This window comes from Euphorbia lathyris, chromosome 1 (genome assembly GCF_963576675.1).
Source record: "Euphorbia lathyris chromosome 1, ddEupLath1.1, whole genome shotgun sequence".
Lineage (NCBI taxonomy): Eukaryota > Viridiplantae > Streptophyta > Magnoliopsida > Malpighiales > Euphorbiaceae > Euphorbia > Euphorbia lathyris.
Genome location: NC_088910.1, coordinates 25,293,111 through 25,315,515, shown reverse-complemented (window position 1 = coordinate 25,315,515; position 22,405 = coordinate 25,293,111). Strand labels below are relative to the sequence as shown.

Sequence of the window (22,405 nt, the reverse complement as noted above, 5' to 3'; positions counted from 1 at the left end):
TCCGGAAATCTCATAACTCTATTATTTGGTGCAGTGAACGTGGAGACTCCTTTTCACATTCTCAAAGGCCATATTTTCTGTTGTAACTTTATCAAGCATGGAAGATTATCAAGTAACCCTTATGTTGATCAAAGAGATGGTAAACCCATTAATTTATAACACTACTGCCCCCTTAACTAAAGTCCATGAGAGTCGAGCAATACAACCGTAGAATCTAGGCCCCTTACTTATGAAGGTCAACCCTGACGAGGAATCTATTGGGGCCTCCAAGCAACTCATCAGCATAATAAAAAGCTTCCAAACTACTGAAGTCATTCAGATGACAGCTCAAATGAAGACCATCGACTAATTGGAGGAGATATAAGAGAAGGATGAAGAAGAGAAATTACAGAAGGGTATAAAAGTAATTTAGTTATTAGTGAGCCCTATTTTTAATTTTGAAAGAGTTGAAAAGTGATCATGTGGCAAGTGTTGGTCCCTTATAACGTAACAAGTTAGTTCCAAGGAAGGGGATAGGAACTATTTAAAATTTTAAGTACGTTGAGGCTGACTTCTTTTTCCTTTGAAAAGGATTATACAGCGCGCTGAGTCAATAAGACACTAGCTTAGTCAACTAGTGACTAAGTCAGCTTCTTTCGTTGACTCAGGAGATAGCACTTTGAGTCTATTCCTGAACTTAAACACTCAATACACACAACTCAGCTTAACCTATTTACTTGGTCAGTTTTGTTTAAAGCAAGCAATATATATATTAAGGAGTTTAAGGTTAGAAAGATATTACTCAGCAGATTTATCCAGGTTCGGCCTCCAAGCCTACGTCCTGTCCCCGGAACACGTTCCAAGATTTCGAATTCTCTACTGAGCTCTTTAATGGTAGAGCATCAAACCTTTTACAACTTAGAAGCTGAGTATAACAAGAGTACCTTCCTCTATACCTCTACTCACTCCTAATCTCACGCTGAGTACTATAACCGAGTACTCAGCCTCTCCTTTCTAATCTCTAGAAATGATAAGGATTTGTCCTAAACAACAATTGCTAAGACACCTTAGATGATTGAATAATCACTCTAGACTTTTACACAAAAGATATGAAATTTGGTATAAGAATTTGCTTTGCTTTTTCTTGCAGAACTTTGAGTAGAATTTTGGTCAGCATAATGGCTTGATCAAGTTCTGTATCTGATGAAGCAACTGAAGGGCTCTATATATAGAGACGTCTGAGACATCGGTCATTTCGAATTTCGAAATAACCGTTTGAGGGAAACAGCTTCCTGTCGTTGTCACTCAGTCTTGCTCAGAGCTCTCGGCCAATCAGATTTGAGTATCTTCTGTCCTCGGTCAGTGTTGAGCAACTTTTAGTCAGCTCGACAGAATGTCTCTCCATTTATGGTAAGGTCAACTAGACAGCGTTCTGTGTCTCCTGAACTTTACCCAAAGTGAAAACACTTTGTCTGGAAGTTGTTCTTGCTCAGCTGCTGTCTTGTATTCTTTATCGATTCAACTCAGCGGCTTCACTCCGAAGTTGTTCAACGAAGGTCTTCTAGATCCTTCTCTTGCTGAGTTGCGTTTTGATCATAACGACAGCGTTTTGTACACGCGGGCCGAGTTGTCTTGATCTGTTTGACTTGGGCCTTGACTTTCGTATGGGCATTGGGCTTTTTAATTCTTTATGTCTTATAAACAATTTTAACTCAAGATTGTACAAACACATTAGTATAATAACTCAAAGCATTTAAACTTAGTGTGTTTAGAATATATTTAATTTTACTTAAATAATTTTGTCAAATCAAAATCATGTGGAAAGGTGTTTCAACAGCAAGTTCAACATGCTTGACATGTACACTTTAGTGGGAGGTTATATATAAGGTGATGTTTATTAGTATGAAAAATTGAAGGTTGTATAACAAAGTGTGATATGAGGTAAAGATTATACATCTCATATGTAATTTACTCGTATTTTATATTGTACATATTTTTCATTGCACTTAGAGAGTTTCATTATTATTTGATAGAGAGTTTCATTGTTATTTGATGGAATGATCGATTCAGCCGATTGATTCATACGTTGCAAAAGCATATAATAAGTTGAGATTATGAGCCTGTAATCACTTAAAAATTTCCGGAACAAGTAGTAAATGAAAACATGTTTTTGCTTAAATCGATTTCACTACTAAGTCAGTTAGTTAAAACCGGATTTTTCTAGATCGTAATGCTTTCATTAGATTAAATTCTAGCCGCTAAAAAAGGAATGTCTAATTGAATAGTGATGGATTATTTGTCATACTTAGTTCATCTAGGATTTAGGAAAAATAAGATTGGGAGTGCTTTAGATATCCTTTTTCAACCTATGATTAATAATTTTGAGTATTGTACAACGATTACCTTTTTAACTGAGATATTTCATCATTTTGTTTAATTCGAATTTCAATTTTGCTTTTTTTTTATGCAATTTATCTTTTTATTTTATTTTCCAATCCCAATCATTCAAACCCCCCCCCCCCCCATTTTTTATTTTACTTCTCATTATTTTGAAATTTGAATTGATATTAATCTCCATGCATTTGACTCTTACTTATCCCGTTACAATTTATTTGTTTAAAAAAATCGGAATGATTGAACCAAGAAACCTAAAAACGAAAAAAAAATTTAAAAACCACACTCAACCTCTTTCTTTTAAAAGAAATAAGAATAGATCCATTTCTAAGTGGAAGACAAAGGCCTCAAGGAATTGATCATGCCAAGTAATGCTACACATGGCCACATCTACATGACAAGCCACACGAGTCCTCAGAGTTAAACCATGAAACCAAGTACATGTCGAGCCTAGGAAACTCATATCAATAAAATCCATATCAGTAATCCAGGAAGAGAACGTAACTCATCTATCCAATGCGCTTATGTCCGACTTCTCATAAGAAGACACAATGCAGTTGAAATCATCTGTAATGAGCCAAAGGGTCAAAACTGAAGACTTCAACTCTAACATGTCAACAGAAGATTGTCGTTTAAACTCATTCTAAGGGAGAACATAAACAAAGGAGACATCAAACAGAATACCATGAATTCCCCCTCCCACACAGATTAATTTGATCATGAAGAAACTATCTATTAAGTACCAGAATATTAAACAAATAAAAAGTTAGAGCACATACTATTTTTCTTTTTTCTTTTTTTATTATTAATAAATATATTTTTAGATTGTTTTTTAATCACTAAAGCGAAAAATAAATAAAAATAATTCAAAATGACCTAAAAAATTAATTTTATATTTTATATATTTGAAATGTTTGATAAAACTAAAAACTAAATGGTAAAAAAATTATATGGAATTTTTAGTGTTAAACATTACAAATGTTTAAATTATTAAATAATATAACTATTTAAAAAACACTCCTAAAATAAACCATTGAATTTAATAATATTAAATATATAAAAATATAATATAAATATATCTATATGTTCTTAAATAAAATTTAAAAATATTATTATTAACAATATTCAACGACTTAAAATTGTAAGTTGAATATTTCAGTGTATTAGAATAAAATTGCAAGTTGAATAATTTTCTATTAAGGTGTTGGCAAATAGATTGAAAGGTATCCTCTCAGTGGTAATTTCAGAGAGTCAATCTACTTTTGTCCTTGGCCGATCATTAATTGATAGTGTTCATGTTGTCTTTGAGGCTTTGCACTATATGAAAAGGAAGTAGAGAGGGGGAGTGAGCGAGGTTGCACTGAAAATTAATATCAACAAGGCATATGATCAAGTTGATTGGGGATGTCTAAAATCGGTGATGATTAGAATGGGGTTATGTGCATAATGGATTGATTGGATTATGTTATGTATTAGTAGTGTTTCTTATTTCGTTGCTGTGAACTCTGAGATTGTGACTCTCCGCCCACTAGGGATGAAACTTAGACAATGTGATCCGTTGTTACCATATTTGTTCATTTTGTATGTGGAAGTCCTCTCACAGTTGATATCATAGGTTGAGAGGCATGGGCTCATCACTAGCTGTCGGGTATGCTCGGAGGCACCGAATGTTACCCACTTGTTTTTTTGCCGATGATAATTTTCTGTTTTTAGGGCTACATTTGAGCAAAGTAGAAGGGTTGCTGATTTGTTACATACATATGAGCTGGCCTCTAGTCAAGTAGTGAATTTAGCGAAATCAGGCCTCTACTTTAGCCCAAATGTGAAGGAAATGGAAGAGGGGGCGATTCGTGCTAAACTCGAGGTTCAGGGAGTCATTGATAGGGGTCGGTACTTGGGGTTGCCATCGTTGATGGGGAGATCTAAAAATTTAATTTTTGGGTTTCTGAAGGAAAGATTGGCTAAGGTCCTGTTCTTTTTTACTTAATTTTAGCATAAGTAAGTTCAGTTAAGTTCAGTAGCATTCAGTTCAGTTCAGTAATTTAATTTTAGTAATTATCATTATTTATTATAAATAATATATTATATATAAATAATTATAATTATAATAAAAAATGATAAATTATATATATATATATATATAATAAATTATATATAAATAATTATAATTATAATAAATAATGATGAATTATATATAAATTATAATATATATATATATATATATTATAATAAATAATAATAAATTATTTATTATAATTATATTATAAATATATAATTTATTATTATAATTATAATTATTTATATATTTTTTTCTGGTAGGCAAAGGAAAGAAAAAAAATAAAAACCAAAATATTAACCCAAGATTAGCCTGGGAAAGCTTGTTGGGGTTTAGTGTCCTATAGACAATTGTTCTAGGATACAAACTTAATGTAAATGAATTGTTCTTTATATCATTTGTTTAATGAGATATATGTTTTATAACTATATAAAGGCAATCCCTTTTAAGCACTAAATAAAGTCTAATAAAAGGAAATCCATAAGTTTATTTAAAGTGATTATAAAGTGTTCATACAAGCATGAAGTGAGACAAAACTTTATAATAAACTAATAAACTTAAAACCACCCCAAGTCAAGTGATATGTTTAGGATTGATATATCACTGTTGAGACTTGTATGTAACAATGTCTTCTGTCCGACAGAAAGCTGATCTCACAAGCTTCATATATACAGATATCTGGACAGTTACATAGATCCGATGAAAAGTTGTTCATTAGGATTGGGGATCCGATTTGAGATAACAGGATGGGTAGATTCATCCTTGTCACCTGTTCATCTCATTGGTATTAATAGGTATAACTAATCCTCAGACTCAAAGGAATATTAATTGGTATTCTGGATTACGGAATGTGATGCTTTGACTCTGGTGTAACACGATCCTTAACAGAGATGACTCTGGGGTGTGAACAGTAGACGTTGGGTATCACATGAAGTAATTGCGGAGTCGTTATATATTGGATTGAGCATTTATCACTCCCGATAAATGGGAGATACATCCATGGATCGCTTGTGGAAGACTCGACTCTAAATCCTTGCAAGGTGATAGCTTAAGAGTAAGAAATACAGATTTCACTTAACCTATCTTTTTGAGTTGACTCGGCCTGTACAAGTAAAATGAACGTCTCGCTATATGTGACTTGACATCACCCATAGTCATAAGATTCAGTTCAAGGATGTAGTTGATAAAAGATCGAATTATACTGTAACTAATACAGAAAGGTTAACGACAGAATCAACCTGTCTTCTTATAGCTCTGGGGGAATGATTACGGACTTGCTAATCACATACTCTGTACATCATTCCGTTATGCAAAGATTAAATATAATTCTTTGAAAATTAATTTAATAACGTTGCATACGGCTAGAAGCAATAAGAACCTAATGGATCACACATAAGACTTGGAACCTAAAAGAGAGATGGATGTTAATTAATTGATAGAAGCCCAATTGAGCCCAATAAGGTCCATGGACATAAGGGGGTCGAAATTCATGTAGTGATATACATGAATAATTAATTTGATTTTGTTAATCCTAATTAGATTAGGAATATGAATTAAATTAATTAAGAGATAATTAAGTTAGGAGTTTTAATTGGATTAATATACTCCTATTATTATCCAATAAGGTTATTATTATTATCCTTAATATATTAGATATATAGTGAGATAATAATTAGGAATTCTATTCCGAATGGAATTCCTATTCAGTAACCTAATTCTATCTAACTAGGGATTAGATACAAGAGATTATAAATACCCCTTCCCTTGAGATTTTCGAAATCCAAGCAAGCCATACCCTACTTGTGATTTTCGAAATTCACATAGTCCAAGAGAGAGAAAATTCGACACCCCTAGTTCGAGGACGAGATTTCTCTACGGCTTCATTTGATCAATTGATTTTCATCTATTTCTTTTATCCTTGATCTTGTGTTGATTAATTAGAGGCAATCTACTTTGGTTGCTATTCAACGGTTGATACTAAATTAATCTTTCCGTGTTTTATTTCGTGTTTGGGAACTCGAAGAAGAAAAACAAACAAAAGGGAGAAATTCGTTTTACTACTCCTACATCAGGTCAGTTCACGATTTCGCGGATTCCCGGAGATTGAACCGTCGGATCGTCGCGATTTTTGGACAGGAGCTTCTAGACATATTCTTCCACGTTTTCCACCGAAGGGATTGTCGTTCGGAGGTCTGGAAGGTGTATTTCGGATAGGGGCAGATTGGTAGATAGTTTCTATCTCTTTTGAAGTTGTGGGCACATCGTTTGCAACGGTAGATAGAACTTCTAAAAGGTATTTGTTCTTATCCTTCTTTATATGAAATAACGGTTAACGGATCTTGTGGTTAAATGGAAATAGGTTAAAAATTTTATATTTCCGCTGCTATACCTTAGCCTAATTTCCAACAGTGGTATCAGAGCCATCGTTAAATCCGTTATTTCATATATGAAAATTTAGAAGTTTTTCAATAGGATTGAATAAATATTTATAGTTAGGATTAATTAACAAATTGTTTTGATTAATTAATTCTAAGGATAAATAAGTTTTAATTAATTGTAATTAAAATAGATTATGCGTATGTTCCTAATTATTTTGGTTGATAATCATGATAACGAAATCTATTAGTTTTATAGTTAGATTGATAAAATCAGTTTTATTAATTCTAAAGATAAAACGGAAATCTATAGTAGTTTTTCCTATTTTCTGAAAATCGTTTTAAAACCGTTTTAGAACTGATATATATATATATAATCGTTTTTTAAATATATATGTTTCAGAAATTGATAGTTTTCTGTTTTGATTATCGAATGAAAATTTGTTTAAAAGTTTGTTTTACCAATTTGTAAATCAAAATGTTAAATGAATTAAAATCAAAATAATTGGGACGTGCATAATTAAAGTTTTGTATAGTTATATTAATCTAAAGATTAATATAAAAGATACGAAACTATTAGAAGTAAAATTGGATGAAAGTTAATTTGATAAGTTAATGTGATTAACATAAATATTACATAAGATAGTTATGTAATCAACCAATTAAATTTATTTAATTGAGTCTATGCATGTTTGGAGTTATGGACATATTTGGACCCTCTTTTAGTCTTTTGGTATTTTTGAAATAGGGCATGCGAGTCCTGCCTTTCTACTATCTATTGTAATTTCTCCTCTCATCTGATTCCCTTCAATTCAATTGAAGTTTTCTTTAGTAGTATAGAAATTAATATGTAATTTCAAGGCGCCATGGAGAAGACAGAGGACCTAAAGAGAAATATGTAATAGTTAGTATTTCCTTAGGTTTGCCCTTTTATTCCGTCTCTGGCTCGACGGAATAATTTAGATGATATGTCCATAACGCCAATGTATGTAAATGTATGTGTCTGATGTATGCTAAAGCAAATCAAGACTAAGTTAGATTATGAGACCAAAAATAAAATCCCTCATTAAAAAGTTAAGTAAATAAACAAGTTATTAAAATCGGTTGCCCCTCCCTAATATTATAATTCAGCCGGCAGTGCTGAGGGCCTTTGGGTTGTTGAGTAAACTCAAGCTCGGGGTCCTTTCGGTAACACCTGAATTATCAAAAATCATTTTTCATGAATATGGGGTAATACTTAAATTAGATTATGATAATTAGATGAGTAAACTCATGTTGTCATAAACTAATGGGCAAGACGGTTGGGATTAATATGAATAGCATATTAGTTACTAATGTGGTTAGTAACCCAATAACCTAGGAATCACATTAAAGATGTGATTGATTACATGAATCTACCTAATGAATGAGACTAGCTTGTTGAGTAAACTCAATGCGAAATCTCAGGAGTTAGGATCCTAGCTCACTAAAGGATTTGTGAAATTCTTCGAATTAATATGGAGGGCTATTAATTTGGCAAAATAGTGGGAGCAATCTAAAATAAACTAAAAGGCCTATAATTTTAGATTGATATACTTTAAGCAAATGAATGACATACGTTTACTCTTTCTCACTCTTAGGTTTAATTAAACCCACTCTTATAATCATGACTAAAACCAATCTGCAAAATATTCTTACCGATAACAAATTGAATGGTTCAAACTTCACCGACTGGTTTCGTAACCTCAAAATTGTTTTGAAGTTCGATAAAATAGGGTATGTACTTGATACATCGATACCCCCTCTCCCTGCTGATGATGCTGCCATTGAGGAAATTGATGCTTACCAGAAGCATAAAGCTGATGATGATCATGCCGGATGCATCATACTTGCATCGATGACACCGGAATTACAAAGGCAACATGAGGAAATGGATGCCTATTCCATCATCATGCACCTAAAGGAATTGTTTGGGAAACAAACCAGGTGCGAACGCTACGAGATATCCAAGTTGCTATATCGTAGTAGGATGCAAGAGGGCACATCTGTCATGACACATTGTGTCAAGATGATTGGCTACATTACCAAACTTTCTAGTATTGGATTTGCGATGGATAACGAATTAAGTATAGACTTAATTCTTCAATCCCTCCTAGAAAGTTATTCACAGTTCATTATGACCTATCAGATGAATGACTTGCAAACCTCTTTTGAAGAGCTTGCAAATATGCTCAAGTCAGTTGAGCCCAATATGAAGAAAGACAAAGCCATACCGGCTCTTGTCATTGAGGGATCAAATAAAAGGAAAGAGAGCTATCCCAATCCTAATTATCCCAAGAAATGTAAGAAAGTCGTGCCCTACAAAGCTAATGGAAAGGAAGTGAAGAAGCCCAAAGGAGAGTGCCACTTCTGTGGTAAAGACGGGCATTGGAAGAGGAACTGCAATGAGTACCTAGCCTCCCTCAAGAAGGGAAATGGCGGTGCTTCAACATCTGGTATGTTTTATATTGAAATAAATACAGTTTCACTGTCTGAATCTTGGGTATTAGATACCGGATGTGGATCTCATATTTGTACAAATATGCAGGAACTAAATCAGACTAGGGAACTAAAGAAAGAAAGCATAAACTTGCGAGTAGGAAATGGAGCAAGAGTTGCCGCCCTCGAAATTGGAGATTATGTTTTAAATTTGCCCTCTGGGCTTGTAATAGAATTAAGGAATTGTTTATACGTTCCTCAAATGTCTCGCAACATTATTTCTATTAGCCGTCTTGTTGACGACGGTTTTCATATTTCAATAAAAGACAAGAGTTGCAATTTTTATAAAGATTCGATCTTTTATTTTTCAGGAATTTCACAAAATGGGATTTATGTGTTAGATAATAAAATTCCTGCTTGTGCAATTGATACCAAAAGACATAAGCTAGATAATTCAACTTACTTGTGGCATTGTCGTTTAGGCCACATAAACAAGAGACGCATGTTAAAGCTACATTCAGATGGGCTTATAGATCCAATCGATCCCGAATCATTGGAAACATGCGAATCATATTTAAAAGGTAAGATGACAAAGACACCCTTTAGCAATAAAGGTGAGCGTGTATCAGACACTCTAGGACTCATTCATTCAGATGTATGTGGTCCTATGTCAGTCCAAGCAAGAGGAGGATTCAGATTCTTCATAAGCTTCATAGATGACCATACCCGATATGGTTACATCTACTTGATGAAGCACAAGTCAGAAGCTTTTAAGAAATTCAAATGCTTCAAGAATGAAGTAGAAAATCAATTAGGAAAGAAAATAAAGACGCTTCGATCTGATCGAGGTGGCGAATATCTTTCAGATGATTTTCTGAATTATCTAACTGAATGTGGGATATGCGCACAATGGACACCTCCCTATACACCACAACACAATGGTGTGTCCGAGAGGAGAAACCGTACCCTATTAGATATGGTACGATCCATGATGAGCATGGCCTTACTTCCAAAGACGTTCTGGGGCTATGCCTTAGAAACTGCCCTCTTCACCCTAAATCGAGTACCAACTAAATCCGCTGGTTCCACACCATATGAATTGTTCGTTGGTAGGAAACCCGTGTTTTCATTTATGAGAGTATGGGGTTATTCAGCCTTTGTCAAACGCATTGCGTCCGACAAACTAGATTCGAAATCTGATAAATGTTTCTTCATTGGATACCCTAAGGAAACCATGGGATATTACTTCTATCATCCAGATGATCAGAAATTAATCGTATCCAAGCACGCAACCTTCTTAGAGAAAGAGTTTCTCGAAGAAACACAAAAGGGAAGCATGATTGAACTTGACGAAGTTCAAGAAAAAGAAACACCGACTGAAACAACAGAGGCGGTTGAGGTACCCGAAGGAGTCCCATAAGATAAAACTCTAGTGCCACCTATTCGTAGATCACAAAGAGTTCGTGAACTCCCAGTTAGATATGGTTTTCTAGTGGGAGATAATAATGAGGTTTCCGTGTTAGACGACGAACCCGAAAACTACGAAGAGGCTCTTACTAGTCCAGATTCTAAAGCATGGCTTGAGGCCATGGATTCTGAAATGGATTCCATGTATACTAACCAAGTGTGGACTTTGGTTGATCCACCCGAAGGGATAATACCCATTGGGTGCAGGTGGGTCTTCAAAAAGAAGACAGACATGGATGGAAAGGTTGGCACCTACAAAGCTAGGTTAGTAGTGAAAGGATATCGTCAGGAGCAAGGAATTGATTATGACGAAACTTTCTCTCCTGTGGCTATATCCAAATCAATCAGAATCATGCTTGCAATTGCCGCTCACTACGATTATGAGATTTGGCAAATGGATGTGAAAACAGCTTTCCTAAACGGAAACCTGCTTGAGGATGTATATATGATGCAGCCTGAAGGTTTCATATCGAAGGATGCAAATAAAGTTTGCAAACTTCAGAGATCCATTTATGGACTCAAGCAAGCATCTAGAAGCTGGAATAAGCGTTTTGACGAAACCATAAAACAATTTGGTTTTGAACAAAATTGCGAAGAAGCTTGCATTTACAAGAAAGCAAGTGGGAGCTCTATAGCATTTCTCATACTATATGTGGACGATATATTAATAATGGGAAATGACGTTGCTCTCTTACAGCCAGTGAAAGTATGGTTATCTGGTAACTTCTCAATGAAAGACCTTGGTGAAGCAGCTTAAATACTTGGTATAAAGATCTATAGAGATAGATCGAGAAGACTGCCTGGTCTTTCACAGGCTACATACATTGAAAAGGTGCTAAATCGGTTTAGCATGCTTGAATCGAAACGAGGTAACTTACCCATGTTACATGGAGTAAAGTTAAACAATCATCAATGTCCTAAAACCGATGATGATAAACGATGCATGACTGTAGTCCCGTACACCAGCGCAATCGATTCGATTATGTATGCTATGCTATGCACTAGACCTGACATAGCGTTCGCGTTATCTGTAACGAGTCGTTACCAAGGGAATCTGGGAGACGAGCATTGGATTGCTGTCAAGAACATTCTTAAGTACTTGAGAAGAACTAAAGATATGTTCCTAGTGTACGGAGAAGGTGATTTGAAAATAGAAGGATTTTCAGACGCAAGTCATCTCACAGATGAGAATGATTATAAATCCCAATCAGGATACCTGTTTATCTTGAATGGGGGCGCGGTCAGTTGGAAGAGTTCCAAGCAGGGAAGCATAGCTTTCTCTACGACCGAGTCAGAGTATATCGCAGCTGCGGAAGCAGCAAAGGAAGCGGTTTGGATTAGAAAGTTCATTACAGAACTAGGTGTGGTGCCTGACATTGTCAATCCCATTACACTGTACTGTGATAACAATGGAGCCATTGCGCAAGCAAAGGAACCACGGTCTCATAATGCATCCAAGCATTACCTTAAGCGATACCACATCATTAGAGAGATTGTGGCTAGAGGAGATGTGAGAATAGAAAGAGTACCTACAGAGGACAACGTTGCAGATCCGTTGACAAAGCCTTTAACCCAGAGAATACATGATCGTCATTTAACTTCTACTGTGATAAGTTTTAGAAACAATTGGCTTTAGTCCAAGTGGGAGTATGTTCGGGTTTAGTGTCCTATAGACAATTGTTCTAGGATACAAACTTAATGTAAATGAATTGTTCTTTATATCATTTGTTTAATGAGATATATGTTTTATAACTATATAAAGGCAATCCCTTTTAAGCACTAAATAAAGTCTAATAAAAGGAAATCCGTAAGTTTATTTAAAGTGATTATAAAGTGTTCATACAAGCATGAAGTGAGACAAAACTTTATAATAAACTAATAAACTTAAAACCACCCCAAGTCAAGTGATATGTTTAGGATTGATATATCACTGTTGAGACTTATATGTAACAATGTCTTCTGTCCGACAGAAAGCTGATCTCACAAGCTTTATATATACAGATATCTGGACAGTTACATAGATCCGATGAAAAGTTGTTCATTAGGATTGGGGATCCGATTTGAGATAACAGGATGGGTAGATTCATTCTTGTCACCTGTTCATCTCATTGGTATTAATAGGTATAACTAATCCTCAGACTCAAAGGAATATTAATTGGTATTCTGGATTATGGAATGTGATGCTTTGACTCTGGTGTAACACGATCCTTAACAGAGATGACTCTAGGGTGTGAACAGTAGACGTTGGGTATCACAGGAAGTAATTGCGGAGTCGTTATATATTGGATTGAGCATTTATCACTCCCGATAAATGGGAGATACATCCATGGATCGCTTGTGGAAGACTCGACTCTAAATCCTTACAAGGTGATAGCTTAAGAGTAAGAAATACAGATTTCACTTAATCTATCTTTTTGAGTTGACTCGGCCTGTACAAGTAAAACGAACGTCTCGCTATATGTGACTTGACATCACCCATAGTCATAAGATTCAGTTCAAGGATGTAGTTGATAAAGGATCGAATTATACTGTAACTAATACGGAAAGGTTAACGACAGAATCAACCTGTCTTTTTATAGCTCTGGGGGAATGATTACGGACTTGCTAATCACATACTCTGTACATCATTCCGTTATGCAAAGATTAAATATAATTCTTTGAAAATTAATTTAATAACGTTGCATACGGCTAGAAGCAATAAGAACCTAATGGATCACACATAAGACTTGGAACCTAAAAGAGAGATGGATGTTAATTAATTGATAGAAGCCCAATTGAGCCCAATAAGGCCCATGGACATAAGGGGGTCGAAATTCATGTAGTGATATACATGAATAATTAATTTGATTTTGTTAATCCTAATTAGATTAGAAATATGAATTAAATTAATTAAGAGATAATTAAGTTAGGAGTTTTAATTGGATTAATATACTCCTATTATTATCCAATAAGGTTATTATTATTATCCTTAATATATTAGATATATAGTGAGATAATAATTAGGAATTCTATTCCGAATGGAATTCCTATTCAGTAACCTAATTCTATCTAACTAGGGATTAGATACAAGAGATTATAAATACCCATTCCCTTGAGATTTTCGAAATCCAAGCAAGCCATACCGTACTTGTGATTTTCGAAATTCACCTAGTCCAAGAGAGAGAAAATTCGACACCCCTAGTTCGAGGACGAGATTTCTCTACGGCTTCGTTTGATCAATTAATTTTCATCTATTTTTTTTATCCTTGATCTTGTGTTGATTAATTAGAGGCAATCTACTTTGGTTGCTATTCAACGGTTGATACTAAATTAATCTTTTCGTGTTTTATTTCGTGTTTGGGAACTCGAAGAAGAAAAACAAACAAAAGGGAGAAATTCGTTTTACTACTCCTACATCAGGTCAGTTCACGATTTCGCGGATTCCCGGAGATTGAACCGTCGGATCGTCGCGATGTTTGGACAGGAGCTTCTAGACATATTCTTCCACGTTTCCACCGAAGGGATTGTCGTTCGGAGATCTGGAAGGTCTGTTTCGGATAGGGGCAGATTGGTAAACAGTTTCTATCTCTTTTGAAGTTGTGGGCACATCGTTTGCAACGGTAGATAGAACTTCTAAAAGGTATTTCTTCTTATCCTTCTTTATATGAAATAACGGTTAACGGATCTTGTGGTTAAATGGAAATAGGTTAAAATTTTTATATTTCCGCTGCTATACCTTAGCCTAATTTCCAACAAAGCTAACCCCAACCCAATCCTCAAAAAGCAAGGAATAAAGGAAATCCGGAGGTAACGAGAAGGTAGTGACTCCCAGCATCCTCACCTATCCCTCAGCATCAAGGCAGTCAGCAACCCTATTCTGCTCCCTAAAGACATGCTCAAAGTTGATGGAATCGAAGGAAGAACATAACATTTTGATCCCTTTTGCTAAATTTTGGTTGCCCAAACATAAAGCCTTCTTTTCAGAGATAATTTTAACTGCTTCAAGGTTATCCGATTCCACAAGAAGATTTTTTAAACCTAGATTTTTAGCAAGCCTAAGCCCAAAGAAAATTCCCCAGAGCTCTGCATAAAAGGAAGATCCCACTCATAGGTTCTGAGCAAAGCTAGACACCCAAGCACCTCCAGCGTCTTTCAAGACCCCACCAGCCGCAATCCTTCCATCCGACAAACAGGATCCGTCAGTATTTAACTTCACAGTTCCTTCCCGGGGTTTGCTCCAACCCAATAAGTGAACCGCCTTGCTCTGGCTAGTGTTCGGTAAACCCTCCTCCTTGAAGCTCTTAATAATGGTATTAATTTTTTTTAGAGAAAAAAGTAAGTAAATTAGGAAATATGACTGCTCCTTCTCCAAAAATATCAGCGTTCCTCCACTGCCAAAGCTGGTGACAAACAACCGCAAAGAGAATAGCACCATGCTCCAGCTCAGGCAAAAACAAACCTTTAACTCCATATAATATATCATTTATTACATATATATATATATATATATATATATATATATATTATAATTATAATTATTTGGTGCAACTTGTTTGCAAATAAATATTATACCAATGTGTGTACGTTACAATATTATTAATTATTATTATTATTTTTAAAGTCTAATATTATCATTATTGTTAAGTTAAGTTCAATTCAGTTAATTTAAATTCAGTTCAGTTCAGTTCAGCAACATTCAGTTCTGTTCAGTTAATTTAATTTCAGTTCAGTTAATTTAATTTAATTTCAGTCAAAAAGAACATGGCTTAAGAGGCTCAGCAATTGGACCTTCATATTCCTTTCAGCTGTAGAGAAGGAAGTTTTGCTTAAAGATGTTGCTCAAGCGTTACCCACTTTTTGTACGAGTACATTTTTGCTACATAAATCCCTTTGTGATGATATGTAGAGGATGATGGACTCTTTTTGGTGGGGGGGAAAAGGAGAATGGTAAAAAGAACATCCATTGGAGTAGCTGGAAGAATCTATGTAAAAGAAAAGAGAAAGCTAGATTGGGTTTTAGGGACTTATATAATTTTAACCTAGTATTATTGGGAAAGCAAGGATGATTTTTTTTTTGGAAAATCCTCACACATCAGTAAGTAGATTGTTCAAGGTTAAATATTTTGCTAATAGGCATTTCCTTTCTTCCAAATTGGACACTAATCCCAGTTTTGTTTGGAGGAGTGTGTGGAGTTCTATTGATTTAATTAAAAGTGGGGTGAGATGGAGAATTGGCAGGGGCAACTCAATTTCGGTCTGGAATGACTCGTGGGTGTGTAGTGGATCACAATTTGTTTTACAATCGGCCAACATGACTACTAATGCGGATGCCAAAGTTTGTGATCTTTTTATCCCGGGAACTAGGCTTTGGGATCGTGGGAAATTAGACGAGTGGTTTGGATAAGATTGTGGACCTGGTGGTTCCAATGATGGATAGAGAGGACTCGATTGTTTGAGACTTTACATTGGACGACGTGTATACGATCAAATCAGGCTACTATTTGATTGGGAGGGTGCAAAATGAGGAGGTGAGCAGGAAAGGCTGGCAACTGTTGTGGAACTTTAATATACCGCCAAAGGTTAAGGTTTTTCTTTGGAGAGTGGCATCCAAAACACTACTGTTACGGACTCGGTTAGCAAACCGACGAGTTAGTATACCAATTACATGCGCCTTATGTGGTGGGGATGTGAAGCACAGCTGCCACGTTTTTACAGGCTGCAAATATGTAGAGGAGTGCTGGGACAAGAATGCTTTACCAAAACCGGGATCAGAGTGGGATTGGATTGAAGAATGAATATTGGAGGCTATGGTGCGGCTTGATATGGATTTTGTGAGTAGAGCATCAATGGTCCCTTGGTGCATCTTGCAGTGCTGTTATAGTCGGGTTCATGTCAGATGTCGATGGATGCGATGGTGGATGATGCGTTCAGGCTATTGGCAGATTGGCAGGAGCTGCGGCAGTACTAAGTAGCGGGTGGGGAGCCGGGTTACTGCTGGTTTGGGTCAACCATTTGTTAGGTGGAGTAAACCGAAGGAAGGCGAGGTGAAATGTAACGTGGATGTTGCGGTATTCGAAGAACGGAAGCAGTTTGGGGTAGGTGCGGTTTTACGAGGACTTGCAGATGGATTTTTGGTGGGTTATAGTTCATTATCAAATGGAATTATATCGGCCAAACTCGCGGAAGCATTATCTTTGAGAGAAGTATGCAATGAGTGTTTTCACTCCCGTATGTAAATATTATTTTTGAATGCGATTCGAAGGTGGTGGTTGATGCATTCCACTCTAGACGTAAAGATCCGATTCATATGTGTCATGGAAGATGTTAAAGTTGGTTTTCAATCACGTCCTAATTGTTAAAATTGGTTAGCGAATGTTATGGCCGGTTATTCTCATTCCAATGTTAACCTATTTAGAATGAAACCTTAAAAACTGATTCGGGAAGCTAAAACAAATTTCCTACTGTCCGAAATTTTAAGTCCGAGACAAACCATTCCCGGAGTTTGACTCCCGGAAAAGACTACCCTAAACAAAAATGCCAATTTTTGTAAATTGTTTGTTTACAATAAACAAATCTTTAACACCTCCCCTCTAGCCTATCATTTCCTCCTCTCACAAACTCAACAAAGCAGACAACGCTCTCTCTAGCCTATCGCCGGTGCCACCCTCACACTCTCCCTCTCACATCTCAGTTCATTTTTTCTGGTGTAGTAAGCTCCTTCAAACTTGGTGCTGCGATCTGCGATCCGCGATCCTTACCTATTCTTCAACTGCGACCTGCGATTTAAGGTTTGATTTCTTCAACTGCAATTTAAGGTTTGGTTTCAGGTTTGATTTCTTGTTTTTCAGGTTAGATTTCTTCAACTGAGATTTAAGGTTTGATTTAAGGTTCGATTTAAGTTTTGATTTCAGGAATGAATTAGATTTTTTTGTTTTTGACTACTAATTTCAGGAATGAATTAGTATTGACAGAACTGAGTCAATTATATGTATAAACTATAAAATGCTTATTTTGAACAGTCGATTAGATTGCAGATCACTTCAAGGATTGTTCAAAATGAGATATTTTTATTTTTTCCCCCTTTTTCTTTATAATTAGTTTGAATTCCAGTGTGTGATTTACACTATATAAAAAATGAGCAGAGAAAGGTAGAGCAGTTATGACTGTGCCTGAACTTATACTATTTTTGAGAAAGACAAGAAGAAGAAAATAAATGAGATATTTATTTTGGACTTTCCGATCTTTTTCTTTATAGTTAGTTTGAAATCCAGAGTATGATTTACACCACGACCCTCTATGAAAAGTGAGCAAGAGCAGAGAAAGGTGGAGCAAATATGACCGTGCCTGAACTTATACCATTTTTTTTAGAAAGACAAGAAGAGAGGTGCAGGACTCCTGTGGCATATATTTAAACGTGTAATCAATTGTGTTTTCTTAATACATTTCCTTAAAATGTTCATAACATTGTTGTGCAGCCAGATTTAGTGATCACAGGAAGTAAAACTTGTGACCTATTTAACTGATTATGTGGTGGTCACTTACATTTATTAGTTATGTGTTGATGATGGGTATGTATGAGAAAACTAGCAATCACATGGCTGAGTATTATATATTTCTTGTAAACATGACTGAGAAAACTAATATGATCAGTTGCTTACAATGCGTAAGTAAATACTTTTAGGAGCAAAAATCAGGTCACAGATGAGTAAATTGAAGACAGATTTGAAGTAGCTTAAAACTTTGAATTGCTTCTATTATTCCCATTTGTTCTCATATGTTTATTTCTTACATCTTGTTTTCGATTTTGCAGGCTTGCCAATAAGTGGGCAGGATGAAGGTCGTATTGGAATAATGAATTTCTGTCTCTCTTACACTTCAAGATTTGAAAGAATTAATAGTAACTAAGATTAAATATAACAGAAATGTTCTCGTTGTTCTATGGCCTTTGGAAGTATCTATTCAGTAAGACAGAATTCCATGTCCTCATTCTTGGCATTGACAAGGCAGGGAAAACAGTAATACTTCTTTACACCTGGAATTCTCAATTTTGCATTTAATCCCATACTAAGCTAATATATCATTTGTGTACATAACCTTCACTTAATTTAAATGTATTGTTTCATGTTTTAGACTTTGCTGGAGAAGTTGAAATCCTTGTACTCAAACTTAGAAGGCCTGCCTCCGGATCGAATTGTCCCTACTGTTGGACTCAACATCGGTCGTATTGAAGTATCAAATAATAAACTTGTATTCTGGGATCTAGGTGGTCAGGTATGTAAAATACATGCATAAGCAATTTCATAGCTTAGAAATATTCTAGCACAGGTGTGCATTTCCTGTATTTAGGTCTTGAGTACAAATGTTTGACCTTATTTATAGAGTAGAGAATATTTTGGTATGTTTTGAATTTATTCAAATCTTGGTAAATTAATTGGAAGTAGACTGGAGAAAGAGACTAGCTTTAACAAAGAGCAAAAGAAAAGAAAGGTGCATAAATAGGGCTGAACCAAAATTTCTGGATCTTGCTAGAGACCAATTAATGGCTTCATATAACATGAATTGCTACAGGTTATGAGTTAAGAAATACTTTTGTTTTGTTTTAAACGGAAGAAAATAATCTGCAAGTTATCTTTGGCGTCGTCCGCGAGCTAATTGGTTGAAGTGTAACGTGGATGCTGCTTTCTTTAAGGAAGATTTCTCAATGGGTTTACGGATGGTTCGGGGGGATCAGGCGGGTAAGTTTCTAGCGGCTTGTCCTGTTCTACTTTCTGGTCAGTTTGAGGTTTGGGAAGCGGAGGCTATTGGGATCGAAGAGGCACTTACTTGGATCAAAACTATGGATTTAAATAGCATAGTCATTGAATCAGATTCTGATATCTCAGTTAAAACTTTGGACTTTGTTGAAGAAGATTTCTCTGAGTTTGGTTCAATTATTCAGCAGTGTCCTATTTTTTCTACTGTAAATTCTTGTCGAATTTGCTTTGTTCCGAGACAAGCTAACTTGGTTGCTCACTCTATTGCATGGGCGGCTAAGTTAAATGCCAGTCCTTTTGTGTGGCTTGAGGTGCCAGAATTCTTGTCCGACCTCTTGCATTATGATTGTACGGCTTCTTTATTTCAATGCAATGGTCAGCGCTCTTTTTCCTTTCTCATTTTCTGAGGAAGGTTTTTTAACAAGGCTAACTTAAAAAAAAAAAAATCTGCAAGTTCTTTGGTATTTTGTTAGAGACTGTTAGATGGAACAGGTTGTACATGTTATGAACTTTGAATTAGATAAGAGCTGTTTTATTGTCAGTACAGTTGCCTTAAAGTTGAGCTACTAAAGAACTTTTATCAATATTTATGCCAGCCTGGTCTTCGCTCAATTTGGGAGAAATATTACGAAGAGGCACATGCTGTTGTATATGTAATTGATGCTGCTTGTCCTTCCCGTTTTGAAGATTCAAAGTCTGCATTAGGTGGGTGACATTTACTGATATTGAGAAGCACTTTACCGGTGTAATCTGGGCCACACTTTAACGGTAGTTAAAATGTTAAGAGTTGTCAATAAAATGATGCACTAATACCCCATACTTTTGTTAACAGAAAAAGTTCTTAGGCACGAGGATTTGCAAGGGGCCCCTCTTCTTATATTAGCAAACAAGCAGGTAAAGCTAATTATTCCGTTTTCTTTTACATGCAAATAATATCAAAACTTGACTTGGAGTTATTATGATTTGGACTTCACTGCCATGTGGAGCTTGATCTTACTTTTTGAAATGATAACTGATCATTTAAAGGAATCTTTAAAATGACAGGATCTTTCTGAATCTGCATCCGCTGAAGAAATTGCTCGCTATCTAGATCTCAAGAAGTTAGATGAGAGGGTTTACATGTTTGAAGCTGTTTCAGCACATGATGGGTGAGTATGATGTAGGAATTTGGTGTATTTTGTTCCTTCTTTAGGGGTTTAATAGGACTAGGAGTATGTAAAAATATTACAAATTTAACTTTTGCAACAGCAAAAGTTAGCATTTTATCTCGAAGGTACAAACTGAAATCTAGATTTGGTTGCAGGCTAGGGATAAAAGAAAGTGTAGAATGGCTTGTTGAGGTAATGGAACGAAGCAAGCGAACAGAAATGTTGAGAGTTCGGGCAGGTGTAACAGGCCCTGGTGCTTAGAGGAAACTATGTATCAGCCTCGCAGTCTTTAACCTGCTTTTGTAGCTTGTAAATAAACAGGGTTTAACATTAGAATTCTACGTCAATCCATTTTTTCACATGTGCAACAATGCTGCATTTACACCACTGTGTTGTAATACTGCCAAATTTGGAGATGCCATTTTATTTTTCCTTGTCAAGTCCAGATCATGGAGTTTGAAAGGGAATGCAGCTTCTTGTTGTAATACTTTACGAATTTGGGTATTGAAATGTTATTCTATTTTCTTGAAATGATACCTTTTTATTTCTTTCCGAATCATCATTTATGCTTGTTTGCCCAGAAACTTAAAGAGATTCTGGCTACTTGAGTTGAGAAGATGCAGTGGTCCTGTAATCCTGCATTAGCAAGCAGGAAGGTCACTATGCCTAAGAGCAAAGTCTAGTGGTTGTATTGTGTGTTTTCAGAATATTGGGAATAAACAACCACTCCAAAATTAGTTTGCTCTCAATATCGTGAGTGTACTTTATAACGTTGAATGTTGAGAGAATAGGGATTAAAGATGTATTTGTGCGCATCCCATTGGCTAAATCTAGCGTGTGTAATACAAGTGCCAGATTAGATGCGCCGGTTTGGGAAGTGTGCCTATCTCCTCTTCTTTCTGGCCCTCACAATTCCCATAGCTTTGAAAAATATCAATTAAAAACCCACTATTCCCACAACGGTAATAAAAGATATTTATTGTAAAATTACTTTTTTAATCCTAAGTATAATGTAATATTTTTTAAAATGCTTATAAAATGTAAGTAAATTTTTTTACAATACGATATATTTTTTATTCCCCATGATTATTCACCACATTATATTTTGCAATGGAAAACACTAAACACTAAGGTGCCGTTTGGTTCACGGAATGGAATGAAATGGAACAGAATGGCTAGCAAAGAATGGAATAGATATTTCTTAGAAGTGATTATTTCTATATTTGGTTGGTGGAATAAGATAGAATGGAGTAGATAATTTTTTTATCCAAAAAGACAACATTACCCTCAAATGTATTTTTTTATTTCTTTCAAAATTTTAATTATTACTATAAATTATTCAAATATTTAATATATATTACTTTTAAAAATATATAAAAACAGAAAAATGGAAAACATGAAACACGGAAAACGTTAAAACACGAAAACCTAAAAAAATGTGGAAATATGAAAACGTGAAAAAACGCAAAAAAAAAGTGAAACTTGTTAAAAATACGAAAAATGTAAATAAGGGAAAAACACGAAAACGTGAAAACACAAGTAAAAAAATGTTAAAAACATAAAAAAGTGAAAAAATACGAAAATCAAGAAAAGTAAAAAAATGTTAAAAATAGGAAAATATGAAAAAAGCGGAAAAACAAGCGAAAAACACAAAAACGTGAAAAAACGTTAAAAACACAAAATTGTGAAAAACATTTTAAATGTTAAAAAACGAAAAATGTGAAAAAATATGTTTATAATGTTCACATTTTCGTATTTTTCGCGTTTTGTCATGTTTTCGTGTTATTCATGTTATTG

The 22,405-nt window shown here is 35.1% G+C and overlaps 1 protein-coding gene across 1 annotated transcript; it reads left to right on the top strand.

The window, feature by feature from the left end:
- Positions 1–17,193: 17,193 nt before the first annotated feature.
- LOC136225787 (uncharacterized) lies at positions 17,194–21,139 on the top strand. The gene is made up of 7 exons (XM_066013905.1): positions 17,194–17,495; positions 18,518–18,722; positions 18,838–18,978; positions 20,057–20,165; positions 20,293–20,354; positions 20,505–20,608; positions 20,764–21,139. Exons 2-7 carry the CDS (start codon positions 18,630–18,632, stop codon positions 20,867–20,869), a joined length of 615 nt encoding a protein of 204 aa, XP_065869977.1. The 5' UTR covers positions 17,194–17,495; positions 18,518–18,629; the 3' UTR covers positions 20,870–21,139.
- Positions 21,140–22,405: the final 1,266 nt, after the last annotated feature.

What these genes read in the sequence shown, in the direction of transcription:
- LOC136225787 (XM_066013905.1), top strand. Translation starts at nt 18,630, where the DNA reads ATGTTCTCGTTGTTCTATGGCCTTTGGAAGTATCTATTCAGTAAGACA. An exon ending in AGATTCAAAGTCTGCATTAG is followed by an intron (nt 20,166 to 20,292) that starts GTGGGTGACATT and finishes TTTTGTTAACAG; the next exon opens with AAAAAGTTCTTAGGCACGAG. An exon ending in GCTGTTTCAGCACATGATGG is followed by an intron (nt 20,609 to 20,763) that starts GTGAGTATGATG and finishes ATTTGGTTGCAG; the next exon opens with GCTAGGGATAAAAGAAAGTG.